Consider the following 16,059-nt stretch of genomic DNA (forward strand, 5'->3'; position numbering starts at 1 on the left):
ATGAGTGCATGATACCAGTTCTTTGAAGTTGGGCTATCAGAAAATTGCTGGGTGACTTTCATTGTTAGTGTTGATATAGAAAACCCTAGGTACTCTTCAGCTTAACTTGGAATGCAGCTTTCAGAGGGTAAAAAAAACTTAATAAGAAAAATCAGTGCACAGTTGCCTTCTCCCTCTCCTCACAGTTACCTGTCAAGTATACTCTAAAGGAATAAAAATCACACTCACACAAAAACCACACAAAAAATAGAATTATCTATATGATGTCTTATGAAGAAATTTAGTAATCAGTTATGATTACACTGCATGGTAATTACTAGTGGAGATTGTTTTGACAATACTTGTGTTTATTCATTACCTGCTTTACTTGTAAAAACCCGAAGATTCAAAGATCTAGATGCAACATCTTGGTCTTGACAGTAATCATACCCAAAATTCACAAGTCTATGAACAAACAAAGATCACTAAATAAATCACTTCTTCATCCACAGAGGTTCATCACAACACAAAGATCACAAGAACAGTCACTATGTAATCAAAACATACTAATTAAATTATAATCAAATGTTCTCTAATGCAAGTTAAATTAGGCTTTAACCAATCCACTCAATGCTGTTAGAAGTGAGAATCCCAAGACTGTACACTGTTATCAGAAACCAACAATTTTGATTACACCTGCAAACTTCATATTCATTTACTCCAGCATTGTCCGACCATTCGTATATTTTGAAGTGAAAGCAAGTTCTGGCGAAGTACTGGAAATCCAAACACTCATCATACCTGTGAACTCAAAGGCTTTGCAGCCTAACTCTACCATTCTTATGTCTGTAAAGCTACATTTTAATCTGCAATTAGGCACACTAATTTCAGCGGAAATACTTGAAAAGGAAAGCACAAAAATCACACTCACATGGAACTTGTTATACCATGGCATTCTTTTTCAGTCTCATGCTGCCTGTGCTTTAACTGGTTTACATATCTTTAAAATCTGCAAGTCCTATTTTTGCCATGCAGAACATGCAACAAAAGATTGTAGTCAGTCTGCTTTGGCTTTTTTATTGTTGGGGGTTTTTTTTTGTTTGGGTTTTTTTTCCAGAAAGGATTTTGATCCTATAGCGATTTTCCCCTAGGTCTTCTGCAATAATTTTTTTGGGGGGGAAAAAAAAAAAAAAAAAAAAGAAGAAATATTTCAGACAGCTCTTACAGGAGTTGGATTTTTCAGTACTAACTGCAAGAGGATACACTACAACATGCCCAAGATTAAAACAAATTCATTTAAATAGGTAAATATTATTCAGAGGAAGGATGGTTTAACCTATAGCTAGCTCTTCAGACAAATAATTTTAAAAAATGGCACCAAAAAGCAGTCAAGGATTAAATTACATTTTACAGCTGACCCTGATGAAAATGAGAGGAACTGGAGATTTGGACACAGTGTTCATGTTATTCTTATGTTCCAGTACCATGTAGGCAACTGCAAAGATACTGTGGTTCAGATGAATTTTACTTAGGTTTGTAAAACATTACCTTATATATTAAAAGGAAAGCAAACCAAAGCATTTTAAAAACTTACTTTAATTGTGTGTCATTTACAGAAATATCCAGGTGTGATTCCAGCTGTTAACCAAAAATGAAAACAAACCTGTTATTTAGTGAGGTCAATATACTATGATTAATATTTCAGATCAGTAAAATGTGTCAAACATATTTCACCAGATTCAGTATTTTAACAAAGTTTATTTACCCCCCTCTAATCCTTACAGTCACCCCAAAAAACATAAAATAGATTCTTTTAGAAAAAAAGAAAATAAATTATGAGATATTTAACCTCCTGCATTAAAGCAAGTTTCAGCCACTGGGGCAAAAGTCTAGTAACAATTACATGTTCAACAGTTGTAATTTTTATGTTCTGCTCTCTGCATTTTGGCCGCAACAGATTTTCTTGTCTCCCTTAAAACTGACAGAAAATTATTATGTGGTTTTGTGCTGGTTTTGGCTGGGATAGAGTTAATTTTCTTCACAGTAGCTAGTATAGGGCTATGTTTTGGATTTGTGCTGGAAACAGCGTTGATAACACAGGGATGTTTTCGTTACTGCTGAGCAGTGCTTACACACAGTCAAGGCCTTTTCTGCTTCTCACACCACCCTGCCAGCAAGTGGGCTGGAGGTGCACAAGAATTTGGGAAGGGACACAGCCGGGACAGCTGACCAAAGGGATATTCCAGACCATATGACATAATGCTCAGCATATAAAGCTGGGGGAAGAAGGGAGCGGGGGATGTTTGGAGTGATGGCGTTTGTCTTCCCAAGTAACCGTCACGTGTGATGGAGCCCTGCTGTCCTGGAGATGGCTGAACACCTGCCTGCTGATGGGAAGTCTCACTTTTACTCTTCTGATTCTCTCCCCCATCCCACCGGGGGGAGTGAGCGAGCAGCTGTGTGGTGCTTAGTTGCCGGCTGGGGTTAAACCATGACAGGTTTCTTTCTCTAGTGCATTCGATAACCGTGCTTTTAAATACTTGAGTATAAGATCAGTATAATGTCATGAATGTCACTTCTAGGTCAATATCTGTGCAATTCCACTGAAGTTACCTGACTGTGGAGCAATCTGAATCTGACTGAATACATTCTTGAAAAGAATATAATAAAAAAAAAACCCACACAGAAAAACAAAATGCAGGTTTTCCGCTGCAAAAGTTCCAATAATGGATGACACTGAAACAGACCTCTGTATCAGTGCCTGGAACACATAATTACATCCCACCCAAAACCATTGTATAATAAAATACTCATGACTTACTATTGAGTTAAAATTTTCATCAGGATAAAACTGGACACATTTTAAAGTACTCTTTGATTCCTGGAATTAAGAGGATGTGTTTTGTAACTGATAAAGTAGAAACCATATCATATAGACTGAAAAGTGACTGGATACTCCACACCGTTCTCCACACTCAACCCGCTTTGCTAACAGATATGCAGAAGTTAGGGGACAAAAGATGACTTTAGAAACCACATATAACCCCCCACAATAGCACTATGACAGGCTTCCTTCCTGTCCCAGATCATTATCTGCCAATCATCTATAATTGCGTGGGCCCTCACTTGAAGCACAGCATTACATGTCTCACACACACACATATTCTAGAAAGTTAAAAAAAACGTTTTCCACAACTACCTATATGGCAAAAGGAACTATATCTTATTTCGGTCAGTTCAAAAAGGGTATCTCAGAAACAGGAATACGTTTCCCCATCACAATTCATTTCCTGTTATTTCCTAACACTCATTTTTTGGTGGCTAAGAAGAGTTAAGAAAAATCAATTTTCATTTATGTAGAATATATCAAGTGCAAATAGTCTCCCAGACAAAACAAAAAAAACCACAAACTCAGAGTTTCAGCATTTCTAGTCAAGAACCTGCCCTCATTTGGTCACTCAGTAAGTCTGTATACAACATACTTTCTAGATGTGAACTCTCTAGAACAGAGGCATTATACTCATGACAGTTTTTGATAGGTTTAGATCCTTTTGAAAAAAAGACCTTTTTAAAGCCAAAAAACCTAACAAATCCACCCTTTTTTATAGAAAGCACTAAGATCACCAGTCTTCTTGCCATTTACTATGCATAAATAGCAGTTAAGGCAAGTCTGGCTTTTGCTTTACGTTATCTGAGACAGGAATAAGACAGACTACTATAATGAAAAACAAACTCACATTATTATTACCCCACGCACTCAAAACTTTACTGTCATGAGACAGGCAGGAAAAAAACTACTAGAATGACTTTCATCTCACCTTTGGAATAATGTAGAAGAGCCTTTGTTCCATCATATCCCATTGTGCCCAAATGAGATCATCTGCAACTCTGGCTCTTGGAAGCTGACCTGAGTTTTGAATCACCTAAAGGGAAAGAAAGAACATTAGAAGTCGTCAAATAAGGTGCTATAACAATTACGCAGTCTGTGCTTTAAAGAGAAAAGCAATGACAGAAGAGGCGCAAACACTAAGGTGCTTGGAGGGAATATGCTACTTGTTAGCCGCACAAAGTCCACCTTTGTTGTGTGCAAGGTGCTCAGTTTAAAGAGTTCAGAAGCACAGTTTTCAGGGTACACCTACTACCACATATTTTCTTTGAGATTTCCTTGCTTGCAAGAAATTCACCACTTAAGCAGCTCAAAGTGAACAAAGAAAAACAGACGGCACTCTTCATCACACAGAAGGGAAGAGGAGTGAAATACCACAGTCAGTTCAGAACCAGCTACATCAACTATTGAAGAAATATGCGCTAGCTCCAAAAGGGATTTCTGTCCAAAGTCTCAGCCACATGATGGAGAGTACTGGCAGTAGGGAAAGGGCTAGAATTGTGGAAAACTGTTGGGATTGTATAAATGCACTCTTGAAAGATGGAGGGAGATTTCACGTCAACCAAAACAAATCCGTTTGTTAGAAGGACATCAGATTGATCTGTTTTTTCTGATCACACTCTTAGTCTTTACTCCACTGCTGTAGTCTAGCATATAAAACCCATCTGCTTTAAAAGCAATGATAAACTTTGAGAAAACCGTGAAAGACTTCAGAGTGACTGAAAATCAGGACCTTAACTTTTTCTTTCCAAGCCCACATTTGTCTCCATAAAGCAAAACACTGGCTTTCGTGACATAACTCTTTACTATATTAGATGTATGTTTATTAATAAAAAATCTTCTAAGCAAAACATCTACAATTTGTTGAAGACAAATTCATGTTAAAATCTGGAAAAAGAGATGAGGGGAAAAGGAGATTGGAACATTGACAGTACTTGGAGAGTATCTAAGTTTTATGTCTTTTGTTTGTTTGCTTGTTTTTTAAATGAATCCTTTACTGGGACACACAGACTCCCACAAAAGGCAAAGTTAGGAAGGTGACTCTGCAAATATTTGAAATGGTTTAAAAATGTACATACACTATGTTTACTCCCAAATTCTAACATACAGACACATTCAGCAACAAACAAAATAGAATATAATAAGAAACTTTGCTCATAGATTACACAGTATACAGGTTTTTCAATCAGCTTTGTGGTTAGCTGCATAAGCTGCCATACTACCAATACTTTCTTTAATGTACTTTGTGTTGCCCAAGTATAAAACTACAAAAACAGTTAGATAAAATTACAGATGTTTAAACTTTCAATTAAAGCAAAACTCAGAACCCAAGATTTTTCAAGTCTTACCACTTTGTGTTCTTCTTCTGCAACAACATGAATGTCAAATTGTTCAATATCTTTAAAATATATTAAAAAAATCATTACAAACATACATTTTTATATGCTTTTATACAGCTTATTAAACAATCTCACTTCTTAGAATGCTAGAAGAACACATTAGGGCCAGAAAAGTTCAACTCAGTGTAAGGGGAAATCTGTGATACATGAACACAGGTGCCTATGCAGAGACCTGGACTCTCTTCCTTTCCTGCGCCAAGGGTGGCCGCAGCCATATCGCCTCGCGGAAGCAGTTCTCTGCCCACATGAGCGCAGCACCGTCACAAGAGTGCTAACTGTGCCAAACCAAGACAAGGAGCACACTTAGAAAGACAGAGCATGCAGAGCTGCATGCCTGTGCCTGAGACTACACCCTAGCCCTGTTTCACTTCCTAGCATGAATACCACCTCACAGTCCTTTCCCACGCAAAATTCCTAAAAGTTATTGGTAGTTTGCTTGTGCAAAGGGTGCAAGATTCACCCAGCAGATGTTATGTTTCTGATATAGTTCACAGCACTATGTGAATGTATTAGGACGTGAACTCTGCCCACCTAAGTTCAGCTACCTAAAGACTGGTGTCTAGCTTCACAGAGGAGATTTCCAATCTCTTTGGAGAGGCCTAAGTGATCTCACTCTATAATAAGACTGAAAGGCAAGAGGGATAAACAGCCTCTATCCATTCCCTCCCATTAGATTAGGCTGAAGAAGTGAAAGTATCTCAATCCAAGGAACTATTGTCCTATTTTTATCCCACTTGTCACGCATTAAATCACAAACCATCTCTCATAGTCAATTGATCTGCTCTGAATTTATATATGCAGCTATAAAAGTCTATTTTAGCTTTTTTAGAAATAAAGATAATTGATGAAGCATGAACTAAGTAAATAATTGCAGTCAAAGCTGGCTATTCTGCTAACATTGAAAAATATCCCATTAAATTATACAGTTTTTCAAAGACATTCGGAATACCTAGAATAGCTCACAACCTTTTTTTTCCCCTCTGTTTTTTCCCCAATAAAAGTCTACCAAAAATATAATCTATAACAATCAATTTAAAGTAAAAGAATAACAACGTACTTTCAAAATATTAACTCACATTTATCTTCTGAAACTAGCAAGAGATGACTTTCTGTAGAAGTATTTCTGCCTTCAACTGGATAAAGAAACTATACAGAAAGTTTCACAAAAGTAAGTAAATAACCAAAGTAGTTTAGAACACTTATCTAAAATGGTTTTTTATAGCTGGATATTTACTTATTTTTTAAATTGACAGGCACACTAATGATAATTAATTAATAAAAATAGCTATTATTACAGATGAATAGTCACCAATCACTATAATTGCAAGCTTTGGGGGACTGAAGAGAAATAAAAAAATAGCCTTCATGTCGGAGAAATATTCTACATCAAACATTTTATGAAGTTTCTCATTTTTTTCATTCTAGGAAGAAACACGGGCACACTATCTCTGTAACAGCTGCAAGATAACATGAGATATTTCTGCACTCAACCCCTTTTTCTCTCTAGCACAGTGGATTAAAAAGGTTTATATTTAGATAAGTTGAATAATTTACCTGTACTCGAACACAGCTATCCACAGCCTTTAGGACTCTCACATTATTAATGGGATGAATTTCAATTAGCAAGGTTAAATACTTGGATACTGCAAAGAGAATGTGTTTTAGATAACATCCTTTTTTATACGCAATTTTGTTTTCTAAACAGAAATTACATGGGGAAAAAAAAGCAAAAGGGTACAATATTTTGAACAGTATTAAAACAATCCATTTGTAGTACCTGACTGTAATAGCCGACTTACTCTTTCTTCCTCTGTATATTGACGGAAGCTGACCGCTAAGAAAAAAACCAAAACAACACAACCACAGTGAGCATGCATTTTTGATATTAATTTTATTAAACATTCTTGGAGAGCAAGCATCACAATTTTTTTTTTACCAAAACCATACTTGTTAAAGGAACAACAGAAGCTCTTCTAGATGTAGGAGGCATGTATAAATGCAGGAGGGGGAAGTGGACAAAGGGTCAGTGTGTCTTAGATTTTTGTTTTAATAAAACAGCAACATCATTACAGCTGTGTCTTTATGTTGTTACCTACATTATTTGGTGATGGTTCCACTGAAATGCATAGACTGCTGTGGGCAATATATAGGTCAAAACAGATTTAAGTAATTCTAGACCCAAATGTATCATCCTACTAAACCAAATCATCTTTGCTATGACAAAAAAAAAATGTAATGATAAAACACATATTTACCCAATAACGTTCTTTCATTGTTGACCGAACAACTGATTATGCGTAGATCCCTCTCAAACATATAGAGGTGCTATAAAGAAACACATTAATGCTAATAAATATTTTTTTTAACTATGTAAAGAAAACCATCTAATTACTCCTCCTTAGGAAAACGCTGCTGACCAGTATACCGTTTTTATTTTTAAAGCAAATCATTTCATGGCCAGAAGAACCATATTTCAAGCCTCAATCGCATCACTTCTCCTTTTTCTCATTTGTTTGTTTCTTACTGGTTCTTTTGAGCTCTATGTTGCCACTAGAGCAGCACAGCAGATCTTTACGTAAATACAGAAATCCACCCATTTCATACTGTTATGGGGACACCTGCAAAGGCCCATTATTGTCATTCCAGCCACTGAATTGCAGTACATTCAGTTTTACAATAATTTCTTAGAAATGGTAGCACCAAACAGACTGAGGATGCACACATAACAAAGAAAACCCAAAACATTTACTTCTTAGCACACATGTTCAGTGTGACAAGGAGTGGAAAGGGCTTGAATTGGTCATTTAGAAATAAAGATTGCAGACATGATGCTTTACTACTCCCAAGTCATTCAGATGTTCTGTCACGTTCTGCATCTTAATACTACTCAGCATCATTCGAATACCTTCTCTGGTCTCTCTTCTGTTTCAAACAAGAATATACTCCTTAAGGACATAACATACCGTGTTGCAAGGCATCAAAATCTGAAACACTACAGCACTTTCTTCACCAGGGAGAAGCCTGGTATTGCTCTCACCTCATTTTGTTTAGTTTGAAGATCGTACAATCCAATGTGAGTATTTCTCCGATTTCCCTATGGATGAAAACAAATTAGCACAGGCAATGTAAATATATACAAAGTTAACCATTGTTTTTATTTTTTCCTACCTCCCTCTCCTCTTCCCCCCGCCCCTTGACACACATCCTCACACACTTCCCTGTCCTATAAACAGGCAGTTAATTATCTAATTCCAAGAAAGTGAGGCAAGAAAGAGAACAAAGATTTATTTTTTTCCTTTTAGAACTAACACATGGGATAAAGCTGAAATGTGGCCAATCCACAGCCCACAAGCCATTGCATAAGCCAAGTGCCTCTCTCTCACTTTCATTCTAAACTGGTTTTAGTTACAGGCAGTAATGCCAGGAAGAGAGATGTCTGTACAAGAATGAAAGGGGATGCTATGGCCCCTGGAAGATTTAAGGCTGGTATTCCAAACCTCACCAACTCGGTGGGTCATTGCTCCAAAAGGGAGCACAGAAACATCAAACATCACCAAACACAGCTTCCAGTGATCTGGCTGCAGGGTGGAAAAAGGATTTCAGCTCTGCCTTAGGAAATGATTGTCTGAAGGCTAAATATATTTCACAAGCTCAGATGACACCATTAGCCTGCTGCCCTTGAAAAGAAATATAATACACATCCTTTCCAGCTTATTGATAATAACATACAATGATTTTGTTTGGGGCACTTCTAAGACTATACAACTCAAAACTTTTCTTCCCGGTAATTTTTACCATGCTTTAAATTTTCAAAATATTTTTAAAAAATTAAAATTAATTCTGCTTGGCAGCATATATTGTATATCAAATCAAGCTGAAGTCCTGTAATGTACTCTAGGTATAGGCACTAAATTGCTAAACTGTTGAAATTAAATCCAGCCACAGAGGCTTATACTCAAACAGTGAACATCATTGTTTTTAACTACAGCTTGGGGGGAGAGGGGAGAAATCTGTGGTTATTTACAAAGTTATGGCATCTTGCTTTGTGAAGTTAAAACAAAAGCCTGAGTATTCTCTTCCTAAGGGGTCTATTTCTGAGTGTCTCATTATTGTTGTGGCAACGACAAAAGTCTTTGACTTCTGATTTAAACAAGGAAAACAAAATGTCTTTATATTAAGACACAGGCTTCAGGCCTCCTAATTTAAGGTTAAGCAAGTGCTTTCACAAATAACTTCTTTCCAAGTGTGTCTGAAATGCTAACATCCTGTGTACTTAGCTACTGAAAAATATACTTTACAAGACTGGTAACAGGACTACATCAGTGCCCATATCTGCGCATAAGCTATGACGCTTGTTTTCGTGTTTACTCTAAAGATTCTTGTATTGCCTTGCAAAACAGAAGCGCTGACATTAGAATTCACTTCTGTTAAAAAAAAAATCTTCCTTTACACCAACTATCACTGTCATGAAAGACAGACACTGTCAAAACTACAGTACAACGCAATACTCTAAAATAAGCTTGAAAATAAAGCTCATTCCCCACCCTCCCCTGATTTCACGCAGAATGCACTTGATTTTCTTCCACTTAGCAGACAAAGGTTGTTTTCTATTTGTATCTATTGGGAAACAAGCCAGGGCAGCTCAGTTTAGTTTACATCCTTGTTTGTGCACTATCCTCACTGACAATGTCACAGCTAAACTTGGCGGCTATAAAACCAACAGGAAAGGCTCACAGACATATAGCTGCGTCTTGCAAAAGCTGTAGGTCATTAGTTATAAATAGTTTATCATGAAGTGGGGGGAGAGCGAGAGAAAGAGATATTAAACTGCCTTAACAACTCAGTAAGATCTGTAGTTTGTTAGAAGCTTTAATTACATCATGATTTCTCCAACGTAAGCTTAAGGAAACAGAAGGACTAGCTGCAGACACTAAAAGCAGTCTGTTTTCAAGTAAGCTTTCCAGTATGATGATGTATATTAGCAGAACAGAGTAGCAAAGCGCAAAGAATACTTGTATTTTAGAACAAATTTGTAAAAATTTAGAAGAAGTGTCAAATTGGGGCCTAAAACTACTTGTCATTCGCAAAGATGCATACACCAAGATTCTTTTTTCTTCTATGTAAATATGAATGGATACTCCTCTTAAAAGGTTTGCAGTAAACTCCAAAACTACAGAATTATACCCATACGTTGTCAACAGACTGTTTCAGAAAAGGAGACATTTGGATTGAATCCTTGTTAAGTCAGTAGTAAAGTGTAAAAAGACAGGCACAGACACACAATCCTCCCAACACTCGCTGGTTTTTAGCATTCTACTCTTGAGAGAAAGAAAAAAATTCAGTCCTGCTTCAAGGTATCACAGTCCTAAGGTGTGACTGCAGCGGACACAGACAAAACTAATGTAAGCATGGACATCAGGAAAGGCACAGCGTTAGCAGCTCAGGTCCTAGCCTGTTCAGGACACTGGGTGAGTGCTAGGCAGCTGCAGCCTGGGCCACCACATGTGCTCCTACCAATATACAAGCCACCTAGACTAAAACGAGCTTTGGGGCAGACATAGCCACATGTTCTTATCATGCACGCAGACAAGTGTGGAGGTATCGACTCCCATAGACATCAGTAGCCTCTAAGTGGGTACCACCACTTTCAGCTGATGAGCGGAATTTTTATTGATCCCAGAAAGAAATGTGCACCACACACTACGAACAACTACTCTCTGGGAGAAGCATCATATATTTAATGCAATACCACCTTAAGATACATTTGTTCTTTGTGAGAAAATTCCAGGAAGTATCTTCCAGTTTGCCCATTAGCAAGTGTAAAAAACACTTATAGTAGAAGCAAATGAAATATGTCAGCATCCTTCCCAACAGAGGAATAGATAGATGCTGGGTCTTCAGCAGGCTGACTCACTCAAGAGAAAAAGATCAGACTACTTTAACGTGATAAGACAACAGGAAAATAAAAAGCAGTGGCACCTCCTTCGGGATGGCATTTGAGAGGTAAAAACTGCAGCACAGCTGTGCAGTTTCCTAGTTCCAGTTCTCAGGCTTTGTCATCCAGCCATTCCTACCACACAGGCCGCAGAAGTCACTTTATTCCTAGAATTAGGAAAAAGAAACTACAGCAAACATTTTCAGTGACTTCCCATGCATCTTTTAGCTCTAGGTTCAGGGAACTAAGCCTAGGTGTTTAAATCCTCCTGAGTCATTGGCCTATTCAGTCAATGGAGTCTAGTGGGTATTTGTCCACCTCCTCCACCCCCCACACCTCATTCCAAAGTACAGGCTACAAGTGGCCAGTTCTCTAAACTCCACCAACTGTTTTGACCAGATCCCTACTGACCACAATGAGAGCTTAGACACCTAGCACACAGGCAGACACCTACGTTTAGATGCATGAACCTCAAGCTACAACTCATCCCTTGTGCCAGTTGCAAGAGCCCGAACAGCATACAAGGCAGTTGGAGTCCGCTGACAGAAGCCCAAAAAAGCTTAGTGTGAGATTCCATAGATGCTAGGTTACTTTAGTAAGTCTTTAAGTCTTTCTAGAGTTTTGAGCAATGCAAAAAAAATAACCAAAACCTTGACACATTCTTTAGCTTTGTTTTTATGGTTACTGTTGTCTTGTACAGACTCCCCTCCCTATGCTTGTACTAAAGGAAACATCCACCCACAGTTAAAGTGTATTATACCTTGATGAAGGCCTCACCTCTTCCCTTAACCCTAGGGAAGCTGGAGAGTTTTAGCATCGTTGAGCAGGAGGGGAACAAAAAACAGCCCTATTCTACTGGAGTCTGCTATCTCCAATCGGTACTCTTCAAGAACCAAGATCCTCCAGAATCCAACTGGGTCTACAGATCTCCAAGATGCACAGAAAAGAACCACAGCTTGTCTCATCAAGGGGAAACCTTCTCAAACCATTTAAAAAAAATCTCTTGGAACTACAGGCGTTTCAACCTAAAAGCTATACATATGCCATGGAAAGCAGAATCCTATGTTAAAAAGTATAGCTCTAGATACTTCAAGACATCAAATAAACAACGGTTACTTCAGACTACTTGCAATAAAGTGCTATAGATGAATCTTAAAGGAACAAAGAAGGCAGGCAGAAGCAGACTTAGTGTTAGATAAATGGCACCTTAACATATATATTGGTAGGAGGAAACATATTTAACTAAAGCAGTGCACATGGATTTAATAGTCAGACTTCCCTGAGAAATTCTGAGGGTGAAAGAATGTGCTGCTTACAAAGAGTTTATCTGTTAAAGAAATGGCATTTCATTCAGTGTGAGATTCTGGCCCCCAAAAAAATCAACAGCAAAAACCCTATGGACTTAATCAGCTCAGTACTTTAGTCTCCATTTCATCATTCTTAACCTTTGTCTGAAGTGGAGACGGGTATTTTCCCATTACCCAACCCTCCAAGTTTAATCAGCCGAGTTTTCACGTTCTTACCCTCACTGCAAAAAATTTTAAACTACAAGGACTCAATTAGGCATAGATGCACATACAGATTTATTCTCTGCTATATTTTTATTAAGTTCCGAGACAGACTTACCTTCCAGGTATAAATAATTTTTCCATTTCTTTCAACATTTACAACGTAGAATGCTGATGAATTCTCAGAAGTACCTGAAATAAGTATCAAAAGGCACAGGATTTTCATTTGAGCTGGTTCATCATACAATTTATGCACACTTTAAGCAAAGATACTAAATACATTTTTATGTATAAGTAATCCTTTGTAAAAGTCAAAATTACTCCCTTCTGGAAAGAGAGAGACAATATTTCTTACACCATGATTTAAATATGATAAACTTCAACACAAAATAGTTGAGGGCTTTCAAAACACACAAGAAAGAATTATTTATGTAAACTCCTAACTCTTCATTATAATTGTGATTCTAATGGCCACTACCTTTTGTGATGAAAATGTGCATTTTCACTATCTTCCATTCACAGAAAAAAAAAAAAAAAAAAATCAATAAATTGCATTTATCCATTATACACAACATGGGGTTCAAACAGTTAAGTTGCACTCCAATCCTCAGAACACTACAGGGAGATAGAACTAGTCCAAGGAAAAGTGTCACTTGCTCCCACCTGCCCCTTCAGCACCCCAAAGGAATACCTGGAAATAAACTTCAGAGATTAGCTCTACAACAACCCCCTCCCCCCAAACCCCAAGCACCACAAGATTAAGCACCGTGTGTGTGTATATATATATATGCAACATACCTACAGGTACAAGGGAATTAAGCAATGCAGGACAAGAGATATGATGTGGGGTGTGAATGAAAGAGTAGAGTTAAAAGGGAAACAGATGAGCAGGAAGCTAGGATGCACACAGAAAGAGAAGAGCACATCTGGACAATGCAGTGCAAAATAAAAACACCAGAAAAAAAGATGAAGTGTCATACTCAAGATGGCAAAAACGCATGCCTTCCTGACGCCGCTTTTCTGTTTTCTAATCGCTGCAGCCACCAAGAATGTGTTTCTCTCAGATGGAACTTTCACTATAAGTGGAAATTTTGCCCTTAATAAGGTTGACAGCTGCATGATCGGTCCTAGTTTTAAGATAAAGGTAGCCTGTGGTTCAGTAAGCATCAACAAAAAGAATTCTGCACAACTCTCAGCAAACATTTAGTCAAGTTCAACATCATTTACTTTGCAGTTATCATGAAGCGTTGATAGAAGGAAGACATGTGAAACTTAGTTTCACAAGCCTGATACTATGAACTGGCTTGTACAGCTTGCAGTGATAAAAGAAAAAAATTTTTACAAGTATTACCACAAGGAAATAAATTCTGCATTTTGTTGTAGGAGGACAGTGAAGATCCTCAGTCTACATTTAACAATGCATCACTTTCTACTGGTTTCAGATCAAAGTACACTACAATACCACTACATTAGGGCTAGCCAGTGACAACTGAGAAAGTCTCAGATAACCATATATTCTGCTCTTCTTTTAGTGGAAACTTCCCGGAATTTAACCACCACCTCAAACTTTCAAGATGAGTACTACAGTCTCCACACTCCTCTCTCATACAATACTTCCTCAGAACACAAATTTAGCTACAGAAGAAGGTCCACAGGAAATCTTTATGTCATCAATTTCTCTATCACCCGACACAGAGATCTTAAGGTGTTGAAAAAGTTCCATGTCAGAAGTGAGTTTCATGTCACTGAACATTGTCGGTGGGAATATGGAGCCAAGAAGAAGTGGCAATCATCTCCGCCCTTGGAAAGTCCTGCAGTAAAACTCTGCATATAGAATTACCACTTCTTCCTCATCCCCACAGCTGAGACCAGCAGATGAAAGAACCAACCCAACCTGCCTGCTCAGCAAACCACTCTTATCAACATACTCAGGAGAATGCAGAGTTTGATTTCCTGAAGGTCATTATATGTAGCTCATACAAAAATAAGTGGAATAAAGAGAACAAGGCTGGTTCTCTTCACCTGCCGCGCCGCTCCCCTCCCATCATCATAGCTACTCCCAGCTCTCGTTCAATTAGAAATTCTCACACACTATCAAGGGCTTTCAAGTCCTCAGGAAAGAAAATAATAAACATGAATAACTATAACATCTGAAACCACTGGCACAAAAGTACCTTGACTCCTAAAACCTAACTGCTTTCTGTGAATAGGTATTTCTTTGATGTTTAAATTAATCTTTTCTAATTCCTACCTCCCACCTTCACATTCCTAATACAACAGCACTACATCAGAGGAAGAAGTCAGTATACACAGACAAAAGTTGAAATGCAATACAGCAATGCTGGTATCTGATCAGATGTACCTTCCTACCTAGATTCTTCTGATCCTGTACCACCAGGGGCATTTACTGAACAAAGAGTCTGTATTACATTTTAAAAAGCTGAATACGATTGTCCCTTTCCCAAACACAAGTCAGCACCATTTTGAGATTGTTATGACACAAATACATAGGTTAATTGACTCATTGAATTCATCACATATGAGCTGATAAGTTCATAGATGAATTGATTATGCATGGAGAATTTCAGAATTTTACCTCAAACCCCTTCAGTACACCATTCTGCAGTTGTGCAGTTGTTCAGTAAACTATCTAGTATATGTGAAATAATTTTTAACAGATTTTGTAACTGATGGCTTGGTAAATAATTTTATAAAACCAAAAAAAGCTGATACTTTCTGGTTTACCTCCAAACAAGTTCTTATGAAACTATTGATAACAGCCCCTCAACGTGGGAAGCAAGTTAAATATCTTTAGTTAATTAAGAGCAACCAAAGGAGTTGAGGTTTCAAGTTCATCACACGGTGCATCAACGACCATCTATTTCTACTGAAATAAAATTACAGGTTTGTTGGGGTTTTTTTTTAAGCTTTCCATCAGTTTCTGAAAAGCAGAACGAGCCAGCTGCTCTGCAGATGAATGAGAACAAACACAAGCAAAAAACCACAGGACCAAGAATACAGTCGGGTCATTCTTTTTTTCCAACCACTACATCAAGCGCTCGCTACACGAGCTATCGCACACTGCTGTGACAGCTAACACTTTATCTAATTTTAACTAGCACTCATTTACCACGTAGACAGAGGTGTTTGGCTTCCCCCCCCCCCGAAAGGGGAGTGGCGTGGGAGAGAGAGTCATGCTAAACGTCTTTTGGGGGGAAAAAAAAAAGAAAAAAAACATGTGTGAAGAAGCAGAAGAAAGAAACAAGCGGTGGAGTGTAGCAGACGTGCAGAAGCGCTTTCGGCATGTGAGAAGTTCCTTGAAGACACGGAACTCCCCCGCCCCGGGGACCC

At 37.9% G+C, this 16,059-nt stretch overlaps 1 protein-coding gene across 3 annotated transcripts in view; it reads right to left on the minus strand.

Moving 5' to 3' along the window:
* Positions 1 to 13,205, minus strand: part of GSAP (gamma-secretase activating protein) — a 44,860-nt gene extending 31,655 nt beyond the window's left edge. For all 3 annotated transcript variants that reach the window (XM_009289069.1, XM_009289070.1, XM_009289068.1), the window contains exons 1-11: positions 12,827 to 13,205; positions 8,303 to 8,359; positions 7,521 to 7,590; positions 7,043 to 7,099; positions 6,820 to 6,908; positions 6,342 to 6,411; positions 5,215 to 5,264; positions 3,798 to 3,902; positions 2,801 to 2,860; positions 1,574 to 1,617; positions 359 to 444 (exon numbers count right to left, since the gene is read on the minus strand). In XM_009289069.1, the coding sequence (XP_009287344.1) occupies positions 359 to 444; positions 1,574 to 1,617; positions 2,801 to 2,860; positions 3,798 to 3,902; positions 5,215 to 5,264; positions 6,342 to 6,411; positions 6,820 to 6,908; positions 7,043 to 7,099; positions 7,521 to 7,590; positions 8,303 to 8,359; positions 12,827 to 12,934 (796 nt within the window). In that variant the 5' untranslated portion in view covers positions 12,935 to 13,205. The remainder of the gene's footprint in view (positions 1 to 358; positions 445 to 1,573; positions 1,618 to 2,800; positions 2,861 to 3,797; positions 3,903 to 5,214; positions 5,265 to 6,341; positions 6,412 to 6,819; positions 6,909 to 7,042; positions 7,100 to 7,520; positions 7,591 to 8,302; positions 8,360 to 12,826) is intronic.
* Between the last annotated feature and the right edge of the window lie 2,854 nt (positions 13,206 to 16,059).

The sequence above is a fragment of the Aptenodytes forsteri genome, unplaced genomic scaffold (genome assembly GCF_000699145.1).
Source record: "Aptenodytes forsteri isolate BGI_AS27 unplaced genomic scaffold, ASM69914v1 Scaffold137, whole genome shotgun sequence".
Classification (NCBI taxonomy): Eukaryota; Metazoa; Chordata; class Aves; order Sphenisciformes; family Spheniscidae; genus Aptenodytes; species Aptenodytes forsteri.